Source organism: Colius striatus, chromosome 12, assembly GCF_028858725.1.
Source record: "Colius striatus isolate bColStr4 chromosome 12, bColStr4.1.hap1, whole genome shotgun sequence".
Classification (NCBI taxonomy): domain Eukaryota; kingdom Metazoa; phylum Chordata; class Aves; order Coliiformes; family Coliidae; genus Colius; species Colius striatus.
Genome location: NC_084770.1, coordinates 9,378,526 through 9,401,487, shown reverse-complemented (window position 1 = coordinate 9,401,487; position 22,962 = coordinate 9,378,526). Strand labels below are relative to the sequence as shown.

Below are 22,962 nucleotides of genomic sequence, written 5' to 3'. Positions count from 1 at the left end.
TGCCCGCCTGCCGAGCCCCCTGCCCCGTGGGGCTCACACCTCACACCCGACAGGCTTATGGATGAAAACACCAGCTGACACTGCGTGAATGTCTTTGTAAAGAAAAAAAGCTCATCTTTGCTATTTTTATGCTTTCAGTGAGATAAAAACGCGTTGTAGGTGTGAAATAAGAGGTGCCAGTTTCAGTTGCCACGTGTGTAGGCTTGAAGCAGAAGCTGGGAACGGGGTTGTGGAGGAGGGTTACAGGGTGATGGCGAGGTCTCTCCATTGCCACTCATGTTTTCCTCCCCACATTACACAGCTCTGTGCCAGGCCAGCTTTGCCCCATTGTGCAGCAGAAAATCAGAGGGTGTGGGGTGAGTCAGCAGAGGCTTCCTGAGCTTGCTCACAGAGCAGTGGACTGGGGCAGGGTAAGCCTGGTGGCTGGGAAGGATCTGGTGGCATTTTCCCCTCTCTGTCACAATGGATACAGATCAATCCACTTGGCCACATTGGATCCTTGTTACCTACTTGGCACATCAGAGGAGATAAATGAGTGCAGTTGGGTGTCTCTTGTAGACAATGTACCATTTTCTGTAGGCAGTGCTGTTCCCACCAGCTGCCCGTTGGCTGACTGGCTGTAAGCACACTTGCCAGGCACAGGCTGGGACTGCAGAAGGCTCAGGGCACAGATGCTCATGGGAAGCGGGGGAGTAAGAGAACAGCAAATAGGAAACGTCCCGGAGCCTGCTTACACATCCTGGAGGTAGGGGGAAACCTCCAGACAGCAAAACAGGATGGCACGGGAGCATTTCCACTCGTTTGACTCATGCTGAAACAATGCCCGGGCCACTGTTTGTCTTGGACAAAGGCATTTCTCTGAGCAACAGGATCTCCAGACCCTCCTGCAAAGCAAATGCTGGGGTTTAACTGTTGCTCAGCCTGAGGCTGGTGTATCCTTTGGAGTCGCTCAGGGTGGGCTGGAGTGGCCTGTGGAGAGCAGTAGCTCCTGCTGAAGCTGCGCGTGGATCGCCCCACAGAGCCACCTCCCTGCCCTGCAGGGCAGCGTTGGGCAGGGTCCTGGGCACAGGGGAGGCTGCAGAGCCCACATTGTGTTCAGGACTCAGGCTGAGGTGCGCTTTGCTTCTCGTCAGGCGCAGCGAGGGCAGTGGCTCTGTCCGTGGGTCAGACATGTTGCCCTTCCTGCGGCTTTCGGATCACGGAATCGTTGTGGTTCCAAACAGTCCTTAAGATCAAGTCCAACCACTAACCTAACATTGCCAAGCCCATCACTAAACTGTGTCACTCAGCACCTCATCTACACGGCTTTTAAATACCTACAGGGATGAGGACACCACCACTTCCTGGGCCACCCGGGACAGGGTCTAACAACCCCCTCAGTGGAAAAGTTCTTCCTCATCTCCAATCTGAACCTCCCTGGTGCAACTTGAGCTCATTTCTTCTTGTCCTATCAGTTGTTACTTGAGAGAAGAGACCAACCCCTACCTCACTACAGCCTCCTGTCAGGTAGTTGTAGAGAGTGATCATGTTTTCCCCTCAGCCTCCTCTTCAGCAGACTAAACACCCCTAGCTTTCTCACCCATTCATCAGACTTGTTCTCCAGACCCTTCACAGCTTTGTTTCCCATCTCTGACCATGCTCCAGCACCTCAGTGTCGTTGTTGTAGTGAGGGGCTTTGAACACAATGTTTGAGGTGCAGCCTCACCAGCCGAGTACAGGAGATAATGACTTCCCTGGCCCTGCTGCTCACACTGTTTCTGATACAAGTCAGGATGCCATTGGCCTTCTTGGCTACCTGCGCACACTGCTGCCTCATGTTCAGTTAGCAGTAGATCAACATACCTGGATCCTTTCTGACAAACAGCTTTCCAACCCCTCTGCCTCAAGCCTGTAGAGCTGCCTCAAGCCTGGGTTCACAGGCAGAGCTTCATCCCCCCAAGAGGCTGCCCCTGATGCCATGGTTGTGGGGACACTCTGTTCTCTGCACTAGATTCTTTGATGCTTGTGGGCTTTCCATGGCAGCGCTGAATTGCCTGCTTCCAGGCTGATGTTTGCATGCTGCCCTGCAGGCAGAGCCTCTTCCCAGCACTGACAAATGCCTGCTCATGTGTCTGCCTGCACAGGATCCACCCCACAGCCAAGACTTGGAGCTCCTGCTTCAACGAGAATGATTTTGGTGGAGATTAAAATGCAGATTAAAATCTGCATCTGAAGTTTGCCTGGAACAAGAAGCTTTCTGTTCAAGGAAATGCCTCTGCAGAGCCTTAACTTTAATTAAAAATCCTGTTGTCCCCTGCAGCATTTCAGCTACTCAGGTGTGCTGACTGCTGTCCTGTTCACCAGGCTACAGAGGGGAGCGATGGTGCTCTGTGTAAATATTTATGTTGCACCAGGCCTTCCATGCCAGATCCTGGCCAAATTGAGAAGTCCCTCCTGTGCTCTTGGTCCTGCTAAGAAATATGGAGGCGAGCGTTGCAGAGGCAGCCCTAGAAGCCAGTTCCCACGTGAGCAGGCAAGTGGCTGTCCTTGGGTCCAGTGCCCGGCCTGGGGAGCAGCCTGACTGTGGTCTGAGCACAGCCTCCTGACCGGGCATGAGCAGCGGGGCACAGCAAGGGCATCCTTGTACAGGTGCCACTGCAGCCCAGACCTGCCTGGGGCCTCCTTGTCAGCCTGGCCCCGGGCACAGGAACTTGGGCACTACCAAGCACCAAAAGGAAAAGCCTCCTCATGTCAAAGCAGCCCCCTGAGATGAACAGAGTGGGGCAATACTGCAACACTCCATAAAATGTTATGAAAGTTCTCCAGTTCCAGAAAGCAAAGCTTAAACCCTGTTCATACCAGGTGTCCTGGTTATAGATGCTTCAGGTCATACTGGTGAGGAAGCAGAACAGAGATACTGATTGCAGAGCTGCTCTTGCCAGCCTCAGGCTGGCCCTGGCCCAGCTCCCTACTCCCATCCTCACAACCTCTTTGCTTCCTACACGGTGCCAGTGCTGTTACTGGCACTGCGGTGTGGCGGTGGGCTCTGTGATGGTGGACCTCAGGAGAGGTCCTAGACCTTCCAGCTGGGGCTGGAAGGGTGCCTGCTGCCTCCGCTCCTGCCATGGGGCAGAGCTTCCCTGCTGTCCCCCGGGACAAGAAGCTAATAAAAGCTGGAGGTGTCTTGAGAATCCACAGTGCTGGAAATTATAAAAGTGCATCCTGCAGGAAAGGATATCAACATCAAAGAGACAGCTACAGACTACAAAGGACTCACACTTGGGTCCTGGTATTGCTGCAAGGCCATTGGCCTTTGCTTCTGCCTGAAACACAGGGAGAGCTCAAACGAGACATTATTTTGTGCAAAGGAAGAGTTTTATTTCTTCTTATGATCATGTGGGAGTTGCTGTAGGTGTGCTGTGTACTCTGTCCCACAGGCTGTTTGTTTGAGAGCTGGTAAAATAACCCTGAGAAGCACATTAATGAGTGGAAGCAAGCCTGTGCAGCCTCTGGACCCAAAGGCACAGCACTTGCAGGGCTTGGCGTTTGCTGGGAGCTCAGCAGCAGTGGTGCTAAGTTACTTTGTCAGATGTTTGGAAGAGGATTGGAGTTATCTTGGGCTGTGAGCAGGCTAATGGTGAATCCAGGCTGGGCTGTTGGCGCATCTGGGCTGAGACAGTACGTCCTGTACCTTCTCTTGGGATCTAAAAAAACCCCCAAAGTACTGCTGACAGCTGGAAGCACGGAGGAGCAGCTGGATTCCCTGAGTATCAGCTGAGGCAGTGGTGGTGGTTGTAAGCTATAGCAGTGCAGGTGGGCTGTTGCCTGGGCTAGAGCTTTCCAGAGGTGCAGATAACCACCTCCAGCAGGCACATCCTCCTGCCCAAGGTCAGCAGGTTTCCTGGGCTTCTTGTGCAGGCAGGTTGCCCAGATTTGGAGACTTTGCTCTTCTCCAAGTGCTTTTGCGCTGGGGGAAGCAGGGAGCTGCCTGCCACAACAGGCTCTGTTTCCCAGGCCCTGCAGTTGCCAAAAGCAGGAGAATTTGCCTTGCCTGTGCCCCACCAGGCACGGTGATGCCAATGCTGCCTGCCCACAGTCCTGCAACCTGGGTTTTAAACCATTTCAAGCCTTTGACTTGATTTGTAGCAAGTGCTGCTGCCTGATCCACAGGGGGATCGGTTCTAGGAATTATTTGGCAATGACCACAGAGAAGCAGCTGATATTACAGAACAAGCAGAACCTGCAAGGAACTGGCAGCAGAATTGATCTCAAGAATTCAGTATTACTTAGTGATTTCTAAAAAATTATCCAAGAAAGTAAAGGGGTTTCTTGGTTACATCTGTACACTTGATTGATATGTAGGACCCGTTGCACTTGCTCCCATTACCAAGCAGACTTGAACTATCCTTTAAAAGCAATGAATAAATTGGACAAGATCTGACAGCCACAACTGTGCATCAATTAACACAAATGCTTTTAATATTAATACTGTCTCTTTTGAGATATTGGGCATTGCAAACACGAATCTTTCCAACAACCAAGAACTTGGCTGCACTGGTAGATCATCAGTCCCTGAATACTCTACATGTGAGCTGGTGGTTGGATCCAGCTGGGTATTTACACAACTGCTGTGATCTTCAGTGATTACCTTTTTTATCATTGGAGAGCATGAACTGAAAAAAGAGTAGGCCCATGCTGGGCAGTGGTGCTTCTTGGGAAGTCACAGCCTGGCTTGGGGCTGCCAAGAAAAATGCTGTTCATGGGCAGTGGCAAGACTCAAACTGGCCTGTGTGGTGCAGAGGTATTCATGACTTCTTGCACCCCAGTAAAGGTTTTGCAGTGTGGCAAGGAAGAGAGTCTGGGCTGTAGGTGCTAGCAGAGGTCCCCAACCAGCCCACCTTGGCTCTTAAATCTGCTCTGGTAAGTGGCTGCTGGGACAGGGCATCTGGAGGTAATCCAGGAGGTGCAGGTGGGGCTGCCCTGGCAGCTGCAGGGCAGCTGGTGCTGCTTGCCCAAGGCCTTCGTCACCAGGACTTGGTGGAGAAGGAGCTTCCAAGAGCTACAGCCCTTTGATGGAGGAAGAAACAAACACACAGCAGGAAATTGAGAGGTCTTGCTGTGTAGCTGGTATATCTTCTGGAGTGATGCAGTGCTGGGGCTGCACAAGGAAGCTCCCAACAGTCCTCTGAAAGGGTTCTCGCAATGCCCTCCTGCTCAGTGGTGGTAGATTGCATTGAGGGCAGGAAGGCTCTTCAGAGGGACCTGGCCAGGCTGGAATGATGGGCTGAGGCCAATTGTATGAGGTTCAACAAGGCCAAGCAGTGTGTCCTGCACTTGGGCCACGGCAACCCCAGGCAACACCACAGGCTTGGGGCAGAGTGGCCGGAAAGCTGCCCAGAGGAAAAGGACCTGGAGGTGTTAGTTGACAGTCACCTGGACATGAGCCAGCAGTGTGGCCAAGGAAGTCAGTGGCATCCTGGCCTGGATCAGAAATAGTGTGACCAGCAGGGCCAAGGAAGTGATTGTCCCCTTGTACTTGGTGCTGGTGAGGCCACACCTCAAATACTGTGTTCAGTTCTGGGCCCATCACTACAAGAGAAACACTGAGGTGCTGGAGCATGTGCAGAGATGGGCAACAAAGCTGTGAAGGGTCTGGAGGACAAGTCTGATGAGAAGCAGCCTTTTATTTCTCCTCCCCACAGTAGCAGATGAGCACCTGTGAAGGGAGAGCATCTCTCCTGTTCCTGAGAGCCTCGTCAGCAGGCAAGGGTGTCCTGAGGCAGGCAGGAGCGGGCTGCTGGTGCAGAGTGCATTCACAGTTGTTATCAGAGACCTGCTATTTTGGCAGTAATTAGGCCCGTGGTTGTTAGTGCCCCTGTGAAGGAACTGCCCCCATCCCGGCCTGGCACTGGGTGAGTGGGAGTCTGACACACGCAGCTGATGGCTCTGTGCTGCAGCAGTATCTATGGAGGAGAGGAAACTGATGCCTCAGACCCAGATTTATAGTCCCACCTCTGTTCGGAGGGTGATTTTAGCACAGGTGTGGGGTGCAAAAATTGTAGATAGTGAGGGGGGCTGGCCTTGAAAATCTGTGTCCCAAGGAAAGGTTTCACTCGTGAGCTGCATTCCCAAGTTGCTGCTAATCATCTGTTTAAGTGTGCCCGTTTTTGGACTGCTAAGTCCATGCAGAAATGTAATCATTGAGAATCAATTTGCTGCTCCAAATACAGGACTTCTAAAGTTTGGTATGCAGACCATGCTCCAGTAGAAACCAGTGCTGTACAGACATAATGAGAAGTCTGTTAAGGAATTAGTGATGTCTTCATTGGAGAGCTCAGTCTGTCGGCTCATCAGCGTTTTCCAGAGGAGGGCTGTAGCTCCTGCCTGAGCTGGGCCCTTGCCCTGAACCCACCCAAGGAGAGTAAGGCAGTCCTGCTGTGCTCCCCAGTGCACCCTGCCCTTTGTCCTGGGCTGGGGATCAGGGTTGCTGTGCCCCAGATGATGTGTTTCCCCATGGAGCGGGTGAACGGTGGCGCTGGCGATGCCGCTGCCTGGCACTGGGCTCGTGGTGCCCTGGAGAAGCATGGAGACAGGATTTCCTGGGTGACACGAGCTGCTCAGCCACAGCTCAGGTGCTGGGGACCAGGCTGGTACTGAACCTGTTGCCCCAGCTCCTTAAGGGGTTTAGCAGTTGGAAATGGGAAATAAGCAATTAGCAACAAGGGGTGCTTTGTTGCAGAGCCTCTGTCTGCAGCAGGGCTGAGCTCCCCTGGCTGAGGTCAGGCAGCACCAGGGCAGGACCATGGCCAAATCCTTCTCTGGGTTCAGTCCTGAGGGCAGCTGCCTACCTCTGCAGCAGAAGCTCAAAAGGGCCCATCTCACTCCAGTCATGCCTTTTGGTGGAAGGGAAGCTGGGGGAATATGACCTTTTCCTGAGGGTTAATCTCACTCCAACAGAGTGGTAGTAAGGAAATGGCAGCTGCCTGCCACCATGATGTTTAGCCAGGAGGAGGAGAAGGGTGCAGGGAGTTTTCTTTGCTCTGTTCTTCTTGCCACCACCGTCCCCTGGACAGATGACATAGTCATCCCTGTGCCATCACTCTTCCCCTTCCCACACCCTCTCCTCCAGCAGGACAGAAGCCACTATAAGGGGAGTGCTCCAGACTGCTGTGAGAGCCAGGTTGCTTTTAAGCCTGTGTCTGTTGTCCCCAGAAGTCTTTACATCACCAACCCCCTCAGCCCTCAGTTTACTCTCTTCCCCTCCACTTCAAGCACTTCCCCCCATCCCTACCAGCATGCTGCATGCTCCCTGTTGGGGCTCCCACCCCGGCTGCCTCCTCGGCTGGGCAGCAGCAGCTGGGCACCTTGGCCCCACACACCATGTCCCCGGCCTGCCCCGGCAGCGTGGGCAGCAGCTCGTGCTGCGTTGGCGGTTGCCCAGGAGCAGTGGCGGTTGCCAGCAGCCGGGGATAACGCCGCCCGCCTTCTGACTCAGGAACTCAGCAGCGTATTTAGAGGTAGCAAGAGCGTGCCCTTGTTGTTTTAGTTGGTGTTTGGGCTGGCAGGGCTGCTGTTGGAGTGGTGCAGAGAGGGACAGCTGGCAGCCTGTGCTTCCCTTCTGCACCGGCAGCCCTGTGACCATCTGGATGGGGCTTAAGGTCCCCCAGCCCTAACCCCCCTGATGGAAGCTCAGTGACAAAGTGTGTCACCAAAGTACTGGCCCACCACTGCTGCCCATCCTGCCCTCCCAGGCAGCTGGCCCAAACTGCCAACTCTGTCACGAGCTGGGAGCAAACCAGTGAGCTCCAGTGAGGAGTTTACCATTCCAGGGATGTTTACTGCACCCAGATTGTTGCAGACCCCTTATTTTTGCAGCTTTACCTGGTGGTTGTTTGGTTTGCTTCTCCCTTTCATGAGGCAGAGGCTGCTCATGCAGTGCCCATGCACAGCAGCATTCCAAGACCCTGCAGCCTTCCAGGAGCATCCTCTGACTGCAGCCACTCTGGGTCACTTCATATATCTTTCATATACCTGGCTCCTTGGTCCCCCAGCTGCATGGGGGGCATCCCACAGGCTGTCTGCATTTCTGGATCTGCAGTTGCATGGGGAAGATCCATGTCCTCACCAGCAAGGCCAGTGGCAGCTGTGCAGCTGGTGTGGCAGGGTTGCAGCCTCCTCAACATCTCAGGTGGGTACAGGCACACAAGCACAGTTGGCTGCTTTTGGGACCAGTGCTGTGGGCTTGCTGTTGGTCACCCAGCTGGCATTAACTCCTCCACCCTGCCTTTCCTGCCAGCAGGGACATCCTGCTGCTTTAACATTGGTTTCCAGCCCGTCCCATGAGGATGTCCCATAACCCAGAGCTGAAGTAAACGAGTGGAAGTTCAGGAGTTTGGAAAACTCTTTCCCCCACCCAGCATTCGTCCCTTGCTGTGTATAAAAGCAAGAGAAGGACCAGCAAAACACAGCTGATGGGTGGAGCAGTCCCTTCTCCCCCTGGCAGCTGTCCCCAGCGAGGCATTTTAGAGGGTGCAATTTTAGAGGCAGCTCTGCAAGCTGAGGCTGGTGGCCACCAGCTCGCAAGGCAGGGGAGGTGCAGCCAGAGCGCCCTGAGCTGGGCCAGCAAGGGAAGTCCTGCTGGAAGCAGGGTGTTTTATCTGGGCTGCCTGGGCCCAGCATTTGAATGCTTGGAAATGCTCTTCTCCAGATGTTTCCTAGCACACGCCAGCTCTGTTTATAAACAGCTCCTCAAAGCAAAGGCCACTGGGGCTGCAGGCAGGCGCTTGCAGCAGCAGCCCTGCACGGCTCCCCACACCCTGCTATGGGGTCGGGAGGCCAGGGTCACCTCTTTCCCCTTCCATCTAGAAGAGTGGTTAACAAAAGCTCAAAATGCCTCCTTTTCCTTTCTCCTCCCTCCTGCCCAGCAGCTTCCTGCCCCAGTGCATCCTGGTGGTGACTGGCATCTCCGGGCTGCCCTCTGCCCAGGCTGTCGCTGCAGGGACAGAGAGGAGCTGAGGCTGGTGGCACACTGCCCTGCCACAACTGCCTGGTCTGAGGGAGATCCTGGCTGTTGCAGGGGCTTAGGGCAGGGAGAAGTTTCTGTCATGCAGTCAGGGTTTGGTCCCTTAATGGTTGTCTCCAGGAAAGGGAGCAGAGCTGCACCCCCAGCATCCACTGCCTGCATCCTGGTAGCACACTCATCAAGCCCGGGGATTTTTGCCCACATGTTTTACCAAAATTTGAGGTGAGTGCCAAAGGGTGATACCAGGCAGGACAGAGCAGTGTGAGGCACAGGCTGGGATGGCTGGTTGGCTGATTGCTGCACTTCCCCAGCCCTCTGGCCTCAGAAGAAAATGATGCTCTCAGACCCACCACTCTTTCCACTTCCAGCTGGGTGGAGGTGCCTTTCAGCCACGCTGTCCTTTGTCCCGGCCCCTGCAAAAGGACAGTGCCAAAACCCTCTGTTAGAAGGACAAAGCCAAGCAAAATCCAAGCTAAACAGATGCTGCCAGTGGCCCTGCCAGAACACTTTTGCCTCGGTTGGCCCAAGCCCAGTACTGGAAAGGCTGTGGTGCTACACTGCAGGCGGATTCCTGAGCCCTCCATGCTGTGGAGCCGCCCCATAGCCTGTCGCATCCTGGATGTCTCCCCTGGGACAGCCCTGTCCTCCCCCAGCCTGGCTGCCTGTGTGCCCCCAGCCCAGAGAGGCCCTGTCACGCTGCTGCCGGGAGGAAGGGCTGAACAATGGCTGCCTGTTGGTCTGTCTGCTCTCCTGGGCATTGAGCTCCCTTCTTGTTATCAGCTGTCGCTGAGTAATCTGCTGGGGAACGGTGTAGCAGAAAAATTAAGTCATTTGATACAGATCTGTGTTTGCCCTGGTGATGCCAAGGCTTGGGCACCTGCATGTTTCCTGTTCTAGCTGCTTGCTGGGCCTGTAATCTCATCCCTTAGCTCAGGCAGCATGTTTTTGGAGGTAAGAATGTGAAGAGAGTCAGCTCTGCTGCTGCAGAGCTGGAAGGGTGCCTCTCCATAGCACTGCTTCCCATCTTCCTCCTGCTAGCTTCCAGCATTGTTTTGGGGGCATGGGGATGACTTTCCTGGCACTGCTAGGGGGAGAAGCAGAGCAGAGTATGCAAAGGTGGGCTTGAGCAAGTCTCTGCTCAGCCCCCTGGATCTGAGCACCTTGGGAGGCTGTTTGGTGCATGGCTGGGTCTTGTCCTTCCCTCTAATGCTGTGTGGAGAGCACTCTTCTTTGTGGTGAACCTGGTGTCTATCCCTCAGACAGTTGCCCTTTGCAGAGGCCCTTTTATCCCTTCCCTGCCCTTTAGCTCCCATGAGGCAGCCAGTCCTCCCCTGCCCTGCCCTGGGAGGTGGGGAGACAGCTGCTCAAAATCTGAGCCCTCCTCCTGTGGGAAACTGGCACTTGGCAAAACCCTTCCCATCATGAACCTGGTGAAAGGGCACAGTGCAGAGACCCCACTGAGATGAGAAACGCCAGAGGTTTGAATCCACAGCGTGGAAATGGGAAGTTGTAAGGAAGGGATGCTGTGTGATGGTCATGCTTCTCCAGATCAGGAAATAAAAGGATGTGCTCACAGTTGACGTCGCCAGTGGATCCACATTTCCTGCTGGGATAATTCTGCTGCTGGCAGTTCAATCCTGGCTCTTGCCTTGGCCAGTCTCACTGTGCTGTGCTGGGGACCCAGAGGGCAGGCCAGAAGGATGGATTTAAGCTGTACCAGCCATAGGATGCCCTGAGCAAGTGCCTATTGGAGCTGAACACAACTTCTTACAAGGGACATTTCCATTTAAATGTTTGCAGTGAGAGAGCACCCACCATGACTGGAGTGTCCCAGTCCTGCATCTTCTTATATCTGAATTAGACCAGCTTCAGCTTCCAAGCATGAGACCACTTTAAACCTTTGGATGCTAGATCCATGTCATCTGCCCACAAATCTTTATTTCCTGGAGGTGCATGGAGACTTTGATTGGTGTCTTTGACAGATCAGAGAGGAACCAGCAGCAGGCTTGGCTTATTGTTTCTAACAGTGATTCTCCCTAGCATCTTCACAGTGAGGAGCAAAAAGAATCCAGTTGTAGCTTTAGCTTAAGCATTAAGAGAGCAGAAGACTTTCAGACTCAACAAGAGTGGTTCTGGGGGGCAGATCCAACCCCAGCTGCTTAGGCAACAGCATGGGATGAATTCAGTTGCTGCGAGTGGGAGCAGTTGGGGTGTGTGTGGTGGGGTGTGCTCACTGCCCCAGGGCTGAGGAAGGAGCCAGAGACATTTCTGGGCTGCTTGCTTAGGTAGTCTAATTTTTTCCTATTTAAATCACCCTCTGGAGTTAGATTCATGTATTACTAGGCTTGCATTGCTCTCTTCTCCTTGGCAGCTGGAAATGAGCTGGTGAAGATTGCGTCTGCCAGAGCTGCTACAGCTGAGCCTTCCTAGGGCTACAGAAGCTGCAGGCACTGCTTGTTTAGCTAACGAGATGTTGCCATTGGAGTTCTTTTTCTTGTTTTGTTTTTGCTTTGAACAAATATTTCTGCCTCTCAGATTTATTTCAAGCCTTCTTTTTGCACAGCTTCAAACTCCCATCTTTGATCCAGAGCTTATAGCAACAAAGCTTATGAAGGGTCTGGAGAATAAAAGTCTGATGAGGAGCAGCTGAGGGAACTGTGGGGGTATTTAGTCTGGAGAAGAGGAGGCTGAGGGGAGACATGATCACTCTCTGCAACTACCTGACAGGAGGTTGTAGTGAGGTGGGAGTCAGTCTCTTCTCTCAAGTAACGAGTGATAGGACAAGAGGGAATGACCTGGCGTGCACCAGGGCACTTGTGATGCTTTGCTTCAGGCATTGGGGTATGATTTTGTCTCCCCACACAGCCGTGTGAGCAGTCACACGATCTTCTGTCCTGTTGGCTCACCAGAGCAATGCTGGCAGGAGCAAAAGAAGCTTTAGGAAAGAGCAAGAATTGTGGTTTGAGGTCTGGGCGATATCCTGTGCAGGGGGATGGAAAGAGCCACAGCCCATGAAGCACTGGGCTGCTTTGAAGGACTGGGTGGTAGATCCTGTGCTGTGAGCCAGGCCTGCCCAGACTTGAGGTGGCTGCTTTTCAGGCTGTACTTGCTGACTCCCCTGTTTCTCCTCTCTCCCCAGGCACACGTTCTGGCAGTATCGCCGTGAGAACCCCCAAACCAAAGTCGGGGACCCCCCTCCGGACGGGCTGCCCGGCTTCAACAGCGGCGTCCTGCTCCTCAACCTGGAAGCCATGAGGCAGTCCAAGCTCTACAACCAGCTGCTAGAGCCTGCCATGGTGCAGAAGCTGACGGAGAAGTACCACTTCAAGGGCCACCTCGGGGACCAGGATTTCTTCACCATGGTGGGGATGGAGCACCCAGAGCTCTTCCATGTGCTGGACTGCACGTGGAACCGGCAGCTCTGCACGTGGTGGAGGGACCACGGCTACAGCGACGTCTTTGACCAGTATTACCAGTGTGAGGGTGAGGTCAAAATTTACCATGGGAACTGCAACACCCCAATCCCTGAAGACTAGGGCACCCTCCACCCCTGGGAGCAGCTCTGACTGCAGCAAGCCCTGAAAAGCTGTACTGGCTGCACCAACAGCCCCTCGGGAAGTGGGGACAGCCCTGATCCGTTGCATCTGTGGCAGATCCTTAGGGATCCCAAGACTGTCCAGGTCCCACTGCCTGTAGCCTCACCCGTCCTGGAGGAAGTACCATCAGTAGTTGGAGCGAGACATTTGCAGTCACCGTGCCCAGGCTCAGTTCCTGGCTCTGCTTGAGGCAAGTCCATGATGCCCGTCTGTGCCACTGCTTCCCGGGCTTGGGGAGAGCCAAAGGGCTGTCGGGCAGCTGCTGCTTCTGCAGCTCCCTGGGTGCCATGCAGCTTTGCCTTGTCTGATGACCAGGGGGAGCCCACAGCCCCACAGCTGGGGGTTGATTTGGCACCCATCAGTGGCCCATTTCTGCACCTCACATGGAGCATCCGTCTGGTCCCTCTGAAGAGCAGACACCATCCTCAGGTCATGTTCCTTTTGAAGCATTCCAGAAAGGCAAGAAGGACTTAAAGACTGAAAAGCTGTTCTAAATTGGGTTACCTACAAATAAAAATTGAGTGCTAGATGAGCTTTAAAGCCTTCCATTGGTGGTTCTTGGCAATAAAAGCTTTACTGCCCTATCTTGTCTTAAAAGCGTTCCGTGAGCGTGTACCAATAGGTTCATTTTTCTAGCTTTGCCTGTAACCCTTTGTACAAGAATAAAGCTGCAGATGTAAAACACACTCGGCTGTTTTTCTGCAGTGCAACTGAAGTCCTGTGTGATAGGAGCTTTGTGCTCTTTTCATCATGATTAGAAAAGCAGTTGATGTCTATCTGTTGGGTAGTTGTAAATGGTGCCCCGTGTTGATCGTCTCTGTGCTTATCATCCCCTGTCCCAAGGTGATGCAAGTCAATGGGCTGGCACACATCATCCTCACCAGAGTCAGGGCTGGTTTTCACATCTCCAGGGAAGAAAGAGAGAAAAGGTGGTTAAAGGTGAGTGAAAGCAGCAGCAGCCTCATGTATTAGACTTACATATTCACCAAAAAAACAAGGTGATCGGGGCTTGCTGTGCAAAGCCAGAAATCAGCCGGAGTGGTAGAGGATGCAGCAGGGCAGCATTGGGAGCAGGCAGTGCGTGGTGATGGTGTGCCCTGAGGATGAGGAGGGTTTGCAGTGAGGAGGGTCAGCAGGGCCCATGCTTATTTACACCTGAGCCATGTAGGGATGTCGCTGAGTTGTGTGCCCAGGAGCAGCTCTGGAGCCGCCTCGCTCACCCCTGTCCTGGCAGTGCCATACTGCTTTCCTGGGCTTGCTGGGCGAAACAGAGAGAGGGCAGGGCTTCCTGATGCAGTGTCACAGTCCCATGGTCAGCACCCTGCTGCATCAGTGCTGGCATGTCTTGAGGCCCCGGCAATTACCCCAAGTGGCTCCTGGGGCTGCCCCATATGAACAGCCCCTGCTGAACCCAGGATGCTGCTTAAGGACACACCAGTCAGGGCATGCCAGTGGCACCAGTGACACACAGGGTCTCACATGCCAGGGCAGGACTGACCTTGCTGTCAGTTTGGAAATGACTGTGCTGGAAGTACAGGCCGGGCTGCTCATGTCACCAACTGGCCCTGGGAGTGGTGGGGTGATGAGCAAGTGCTGCTCTGGGGTGGCTCTGGGTGATGGGACTGGCCCAAGAGCACCGTGGTGGGTTTGGGATGGCATTGCCACAGGATGACACAAAGACTGCTGGCCCTGGAGCTGGGGCTGCATGGGGCTGGGTGGCCCCAGCCTTGCAGCTTCCCCTGGAGGTGGTCACCCTCCCACTGCAGACAGTGGATGCATTCTGTGGGCTAGAAGCACCTTTTCCTCCCTGGCTTCCCATGGCTATGAGAGGGTTATTCCTTCACTGTGGCCCCAGGCTGAAACCTTTTACTTAGGTATTTAAAAATAATTATAATCCTTCCTTTCTTTTTGTCCTCAAAATGGCAGTTTGCTGCAAAACTCACTGCGTTTTTGTCAGCTGGGAAAAATACAGCAAGTGAAACATTGAAGTGGTCTTGGAGTGCTTTTCCCCAGGCCCCTCAGAGCGCTGCAGTGCTGCCCCATCCCAACCCTGACCACACTGCAGGCTGCTCAGCCCTGCACGGCTCCCTGCAGCCCTGCACAGCTCCCTACAGCCCTGCACGGCTCCCTGCAGCCCTGCACACAGCCCATGGTGCTGCCTGTGCCATTCTTGCCCCTTGGTGCCCTGCTGATGGCAGGCACTAAGGACCCTGGCTGCAGAAGCCATGGGCTGGTGGGCAGGGGGCTGGCAGCTTGGCCTTTGCAAAGGGGCTACCATAGGATCTGCTTTGGGGCAGAAGCAGAGGATGCTGTGCCAGGCTGGGCTGGCAGCACCTCTCTGGGCACCTGCCTCAGGAGCCCTCATCCCTCCTGGCAACTGTGAGGCCATCCCATGACCTTCCTTCAATGATAATTCCTGGAAGAATGAGGACTTTCTGTCCCCCTCCCTCCTCACCCCTGCTGCTGCGCTGCTGTGTCTGGAGCAGATGCTGCTCCAGGCACACACAGTCAGACCTGAGCAGCCTGTAACACTGGCCTGAGGCCAGCAACTGCTAGCACAAGCGCAGTAAAAGATGCTCAGAAACATTAAGCAGCAATGGTTTGTCACTGGGCACGGTGATTTTGCTGCAGTGACCCCGTGGCAGCAGATCTGGGGCAGCTCCTGGTCTCTGGGGGCTGATGCCATGTCTTTGGGCATGGTCCCCTGCCTACAGACTCCATGTTTTTGGGGTGGCTGGAGTCACCCTGACACAGCAGCAAAGACAGCCCTCAGGAAGTGGCAGGTGGGTATGGGCTGCTGTGACACATTGATGGGGCACACGGCTGGGTCACTTCAGCACACGCTGGCTGCAGGGGATGGAGCCGTGGGCATTGCACCCACGTTAGAGCTGCGATGACCCCAGCCAGGGCCTGTGAGAGGCAACAACAGGTTTTACACTTAAGGTTTCTCAGCCCAGAGCTCTGCCTCGCCTGTGGGCTTCCTGCACCTTGGCTTCTCACCTGCTTGCTCACAGGGAAGTGCTGCTCATGCTGAGACCCTCATGTTTTTCCAGGACAGAGAAGGAGAAGGGAGAGCAGAGAGGTCTCCTTGAACTCTCTGTAGAAAGTCAGGCTGTGGAAAGCAGTTGTGTAGCTTGAGCTTAAGGAGAAAATTCCATTTATTTTCTTGTATGGTGACAAATTGCACACCAAGCAAACAGTATCCTCTATTTTCTGGGCAGCTTTGCTTTCAACCTCGTGCTTGAGCTGCATGGGATTTTTGCTCTCCCGTGTTTCGTAACACTGTCAGTGTTTATTCTCTTACTCATTTGTACTTCTTTCCCATTTGAAACGATCAATTGTTGGTATAAATTCACCTAGGGAGCAGTTACTGTAAGCCTAACCCAAACAGGCTCTGGGGGTGCTCCATTAAGCAATACAACCAGCCTCCCCTCGCTGCTGCTCCCAGAGGATACAATATTTACTGTTCAGCTCTCTGCTATTCATACCCAGCACACTTGGGTCAGCGTGCCAAGAATAACACAGCTCATAACAACGGGCTTAAGCGCTGAGATGGAGTTCCTGACTTTGTGAAACAAATGAAAAATAACCAATAAAAGAAAGAAGAAGCCACCATATTCTTTTGCCTTTGCTAAGAAATGCCTGTCTGCAGCAGGGCCTGAACCACCCTGCTGCCCTCAGCAGAGCCACAGCGGCACAAAATCTGCCCTGAGGGAACATGGATTGGCCACTGACCGTTTTTCCCTCTAAGGCGTATTTTTATCAGGCTCCTGCATTCATTTGTGAGCTTTTCCTCAAAAGCTTTGCAGAGCCATGGAGGGACAGGTTGCACCTCACTTGTGGATATCTCAGGTTTGTAGTAGCTCTGCCTGCTCTCAGGAGCCTCCATGGCTTTAATTACTTAATTGCACAGAAATTGCTGCCTGGTCCTCTTAGTCTTTGCAGTGCAGTTAGGGTTCAGTTTGTGCACTTCTCCTCTGGAAATGATTTATTTGCTAAGCAGCTGCTCATGGATGGAGCACTTGGAACCCACCAGCTTACTAAGGTATTTCACAGGAATTAGCTGTATTGTACCTGAAGTCTCACTGTTAATTTAGACAATTTGCCTGTTGGAAGAAGAAGCTGAAATGAAGGGGAGTGTGGAGCTGCCAGAATGGGCCATGGGTCTGGTACTGGCAGGAGGCTTTGACCTTGCCCACCCAAGGAAGGGATGCTCAGCGGTTTGAAGGGCATTCCTGAGAGCCAGATGTGTATTTCCTGAGGCAGATTTTGCTGTGGCAGGTAAGAAACCATGCCCTGGGGCTCTAGCACCTTCAAGCTCTTTCTGCTGGGGGTGGCTTTGGCACCCTGTAGCCCTGGCAGCGTGCTTGTCCCTGGCACCAGCCTTGACCAGCCCCAGCCCCAGAGCCAGCTTCTCCTCCTGCTCCCGCTTCTCCATCATTTAGCAGCAGTTTATGACCCTGGTGGTGACAATCCTAAAGCCACACAAGCCTCGAGCTGCACACAGAGCCCTATTCACAGAAGGTACTGCATGAAGGATCTCCATTTATCACCTACAGGCTGCTTGTTCAGTGCATTTTGCAGCTGCTGAAAGGTTTGAGTCCTTTGTCACAATGCATCCCCTCCTTGGAGCTGCCCAGGTTGAACAGACCCTTTTAAGTACCCAAGACAGTCTCAGTTTAGGGAACAAAGTGCTTGCAGATGCCCTGTGGTACCTGGGACTCTGGGCAGTGTGGCAGAAAGAAAAGGTGTCATTTTGAATACATTTTTTTTCTGCATGCTTTTTTACTTTCAAACTCATCTCTTTTCTATGCTGGAAGACTTTTCTGCCTACCTGGGGAACAGAGCAAAGACATAGCCTTCCAGCAAGGTCTGTGTGCTCGAGAGAGAGGGAAGGTTTATACAGAATGCTTAAAAACACCTGCAGCAGTGGGGGGAGAAGGAATGGGTGTGTGAGACTGGGCCCCTCAGCCATGGAACAGGCACAGAGGGGTGGCCAGGTAAAGAGCACTCAGCTGAGCTGACAAACCCTATGGTCCTGTGGCAGCCAAAAACCATCACCTGCAAAATGGGGGTGAATGGTGCCATGGCGGAAGCCAGCATTGGCATGGAGCTGCTCAGGAGAGGGAAATGCAGAGCCAGAGTGAAGAGCTGCTGAAATGGCAGGTGACAGGGAATGAAATGGGAGTCAAATCGATCATGGTGGTGCTGGGAAGCGCAGATGTAGAGGGACATAACCCCAGGGTACGAGGAAGGGCTGTGGAGGAGAGCTGCCTGGGGCTGGCACTGGGGCTGCTGATGCTGAGCCTCCTCATCCCACAGCACCCGCGGGCCCAGCAGCAGCAGCCGGCAACTGGTTCCTCCATCAGTGAAACCTTCATTCTCAGGGAGAATCCCTGGGCTTTCAGCATTGGGCCAGGAAGGAAAAATAACCGTGCTGGCTGGTGATACACGTGTGAGTGCCCTGGCAGGGACCCAGCACAGCCTCTGCAGGGACGGCAGCAATGGACGAGGATGGTGCAACGGAGGGAAACCCGCAACGTCCGTGCCCTCTCCCAGGAACAAACAAAGCTTGGCAATCAAGCAGCCTCTCTGCTCAGCAGTTTGGGAAACTTGGTGCCATAGAAAGAGATGTCCAGCAGCAATTTTTTGTCTGGTAATTGGAAAAGACGTCCTGGCATTGTCAACCACTGCACACGGCAGAAGGGAAACGGCAGTGCCTGGCATCCACGGGGCTGGGCATGTTCAAGTTAAATAAGAGGAATAAGCTATATGCAGAAGGCAAGGAGGGTGCTAATCCCCTGCCAGCATACAAAGAAGAAGGCTGGCAACTCTGAGCTAGCAGCTTGACTCTCAGGTTGGAAAAAAGGATGGGAAAAATGGTGTTTTCCATCCAGGACAGTGAATTTTCCAAGACAAACCTTTTTGAACAAGAGAGCGGTGAGCAAGGCTTGGGACAGCACATTTTCGAGAGGTGCAGTAACTGATATAGAAGACAATAGCATATGGTGGTAGAGAAACTGGAGGGCAGAACGCTGTGCCCATGCTGACACACCAGTGTTTTGCATTTTTAAAGCAGCAGATGTTGTAAAAATAGGAAGCACAGAAGTCAGCACTATTAAACCAAATGTAATGAAATACCCTATCATGAGTCATTTGCTTGTAAGCCTCAGAAATTTTTCAGCAGATGCCACTAAATTTCTTTTGCCAGTCATTGCTCCTGTTAAGTTTTTCCAGCAACGAGCAAGGATATAAAATGTACAAAGTGTTTCATCTTCTCCTTCCCTCAAAAGCTGTGTGTAATAGGATGCATTATTGAATAATAATAATAGAGGAAGGATTTAAATAATGCTGGGCTGAGCAGGGAGTGCCAGGGCAGTCATACACTTGTCAGAGAATCAGAGTACTGGGTTCTGAATGAATAAATGTGTCAGCTGAATTTGAGCAGGAGCATCAGGCAGGCTGAGTGGGTGCTGGTAGCATCATGAACAGGACCTAGGAATGACTCTGTGGTCTCCAGTACAAAGCTGCTGGTGTTTGCAGTTCTGCAGCTCCTCCTGCCCAGAGGTTTCTGCAGCCTGTGCTCATCCAAGCCTTCCTGCAAAGGGATTCTACTGCCCTGAGTTTAGAGGAGGAAAAGAATCACAGGCTGAGGAAACGCTGTCTGACATGAGACTGGGAGGGAATTTCTAGAATCTGTGGCCATCCTTCAATCCCAAAGATCTCAGCCTAGAGGAGACAAGACACTGGCCTGGGAAGCAGGTGTCCTGGGGTAGTATGGCTCCTTTTCCATGTTTTGTTTTCATACCTCTCACAGAGACAGCAATGCCCACCCTGATGGGTGCTTAGGAGGGTCGGGGCTGTGCCATGCACTGGGCTGTGGCATAGATGGGCAGCAGGGCACACTTCCACGGGGAGCTCCTGCAGCCAGAAGCCCTCCTGGTGAAGCAGTAGCATCAGAAGGCAAAGTCCTCCTGCCGCCAAAGTCACATCTAGGACAAGACAAGGGAGTCTGACGTGCCACCGTGCTCAGCAGCGCAGGAATGCTGTGGGCGGACATGACTTATATATCATGGTCTCAGCTACATTTACCCTTCTCGAAATAACCTTGCTTTTTGTGGATCAGTTGTCTGAAAACCATAATTGATAGTCTCTGAGCCCTTTATAGTTCCTTGCAGAACAGTAGCCTTCTGGTAATGCAAGAGCAGGCGTGGACCTGACCAAAGCTAAATCAGTGCTGAGGCCAGCAGCAGGGAGTGGGCTGTGGAGAGGAGGTTTGTGATTGCAACTGCCCTACATCTACCCAGGGAAGGGGTTGGTCCCACTCAGGCACCCTTGGCAGCTCTGAGCTGTAGGGAGGGTGCTGGGATGAGGGTCCCGTCCCCACTGCGTGAGCTGCGCCAGTGAGCTGCCAGGGCACAGGCGGGCACTAGGCTCTCGGGGTTCCTCCTACAGACCCTCCAGGTTCAGACTGCTGAACACAGAAAATTGCACACCAGTTCCTCCAAGTCCCAGGTGTGGGGAGCACGAGTGAAGCTGTGCATTTTGTTTGCAGAAGCTGGAGACGTGGGTGCTGTGCAGTGTCGCTGCAGGAGGTTCCCTGGCAGAGCCTTGTGCCCCTTTGCTGTTGGGATTCAGTTGAGCCGAGTTCCTTTGCTTTTTTCTAATTTCCCCCTCAAGAGAACAGATGTCATGGACTTCTGCATGCAGGAGATCAAACCACGTTATTTTTAACCAGGCCTTGTACAAAAAGCGGCCAGTGCTTTGTGGAAGAAGTTAAGAGCTGCATAAAGCCGAGGCAGAGTTCAGAGGCTCAGCTCGGCAGGGGAGGGGGCCGATACCTGGCAGAATAGGGGAGGCTTTGCTCTCAGACACCTACCTGGGAAGGTACAGCCAGAGCTGCAACGTTAGGGGAGACAGCATGTGCACTGAAATGATAAATTATGCTGAAAAAGAAAAACCAGTGAGTTCTGAGGTTTGCAGCGTAGGAGTGACTCGTTGCCAAGGCTGCAATGCTCCGGCAGCGGCAGGACGGGCACTGCAGGGCCTGGCAGGAGCAGCTGCTGCCCCTCGCTCCTGTGAGCTGCTCAGGATGGGGCACAGGGAGCTGTGACAGGCTTGTGTTCTTCTTAGCTAGGTTCAGCTCGAATGGGTGTCCCAGGCTGAGGGCCATACTGAAGGCTACTTGCCATCCCCTGCCTGCCACCTTCTGCCCTCCTTTCCCTGCCCACCTTCCCCTTGCTTGCCTTCCCCCTTCTTGCCTTCCCCCTGTCCACCTTCCCCTGCTCGCGTTCCTCTGCCTGCCTCCCCCTGCCCAGCCTCTGGAGGAGAGCATGCCCATGCAGGGGCTGCAGCACAGGCTGGGCAGCGGCAGTGAGGAGCTGTGGGCACTCAGCCTCTCTGCCCGGTTCCCACCATCCCAGCCCTGAATGGTGCAGCTCCACAGCCCTGGCTTTGCACACCAGGAAACGTCTGAGCTGGGAAACATCCCAAGATCATTGCAGATGACAGAGCATAAAATAAGTGGCTTGTCAGGGCACATCTCTGCATTTCCATGCACTCAGAGACAAAAAAAGGAAATCTCCCCTGTAATCCGAAGTCTTTTGATGATGAGAAAAGGCAATTGCAAAGTTTTGTTGCAGAACCTCCAAGATCAAATGGTAATTTATCTCGAACGTGCTTTGTGAGTTATTAATCATTGGAACGAGCTGCCCAGGGAGGTACCCAGGGAGTCATCATCCCTAGAGATATTCAAAACACAGATGGATGAGGTGCTGAGGGATATGGTTTAGTTTAGTGATGGGCTTGGCAGTGTGAGGTTAGTCGTTGGACCTCATGATCTTAAAGGTCTCTTCCAACCGTAATGACTCCGTGTGATTCTGTGTGTGATGTTACACGGCACACAGGCTCAGCTGCTCAGCTCCTCAGTTTCTGTCTGTTGTTAGGATAGCGTCTCACCAGTTTAACATTGCTGTTATCAGCTGCAAATATCGCTCAAGTTCAAAACATTTGTTTGTAGTTTACGCTTTACATTTTCAAATATTGTTAACTGAGCTTTACTGCAGCCTTGGAACTCACCAGACAATGGCTTCTCCTCCTTTCAAACCACCATTAACAAACCACTGTTGGAACTATTCAGACATTCCTGCAGCTGGAAGGACCAATGGCAATCAGAGACAATGTCCCTTTTAAGCAAATCTTTAATAGTTTATCTCCCAGATGAAAGAAGCTGTACCCAATGCATATAACTTCTGTCTGCTGCTCATCTCCAGTGTCTCCTGTAACCTTCCCAGGAGCTCAGAGCCACCCTGCCTTCTGGTGCCCAACAGCCCTTTGATGAACCTCTGCAACAAAACGAGGGGATTTGTGGGGACAGATCTGTGCTCTTTCCATAGTGATGAATAAAACCAAATCTTTGCTGTGCCATTTGCCTATCTGACTGTCAGTGTGAAGAGCAGACCCTTGGAGTGACCTCCCTGGGAAAGCCAGATCCTGAGCACAATGCTTTGGCGTGGGCTCTCTCTGTGGAGAGCGGCTCAGGGTGGTGTAGGGACAGGGCTGTGTGCAAGAATTTGGGTGTTCCAGCCTGACCCTGATGCCAAGCAGGAGGCCCCTCTGGTGCTGTTCAGGTTGCTCACCAGTGGTTCCTCCATTTGCACCAATTTTCTCCTTGTTCAGACACAGCAAGTTACAGAAGGGTATTTACAGGAAAGTGCCCTCTGCTTTGCAGCCTGCTGCCCGTGGCCAGCACGGTGTGGGGAAGGCTGTGGGGCTGCATCCCTTCTCTCTGCAGCATCCTACCATGAGGCAGACATATGGATCAGGGCTGTCCCTTATCCCTTGCACACAGACAGTGGGTATTTTACTGTTTTAGGAGAAAATTTGACCTTAGCATTTTCAACTCCTTTCCAAAGCCCCGGTGCCAGTGCCAAGCCTGTGGGACTTCTTCTGAGCACCACTGCTAAAGAAGGAAGCAGCTAAACTCCTGGTCCCTGAGAACACTTTGTGGGAAGGTCTGTGGGGTGTCTCTCACTGCAGACCCAGACTCAGAGCGTGTCAGGGAGGTCCCCAGGCCTCATGACCCTTCCCCTGGGTCCTCAAGGCTCTGTGGAGGAGGACAGAGGCATCAGCCCTCACTCTGTCCTGCCCTTGCTTCAGCCTCCTCTCTGGGAACAGCACATCGTGCCTCACACTGGACCAGAAAAACTCCTTGCCCAGTTTATCTGGAAAGTGTCATTTTCTAGCACCATGGAATTTGTATGCACAGGGGAGTGTCACACAATCCGTGTTTGATGGGGAAGAAATGCTTTCAGAGAGGGCAAAGAGCTTTGGTCACAGGCATTTGATAGAAATAAAGATTGAGGA

General features: G+C 53.1%; 1 protein-coding gene across 1 annotated transcript in view; it reads left to right on the top strand.

Annotated features, from left to right (window-relative positions):
- XXYLT1 (xyloside xylosyltransferase 1) overlaps window positions 1-13,279 on the top strand; it is a 36,225-nt gene extending 22,946 nt beyond the window's left edge. Inside the window, exon 4 of the mRNA XM_062005569.1 lies at window positions 12,141-13,279. Coding sequence (XP_061861553.1) covers window positions 12,141-12,537 — 397 coding nt within the window. The 3' untranslated portion in view covers window positions 12,538-13,279. The remainder of the gene's footprint in view (window positions 1-12,140) is intronic.
- Window positions 13,280-22,962: the final 9,683 nt, after the last annotated feature.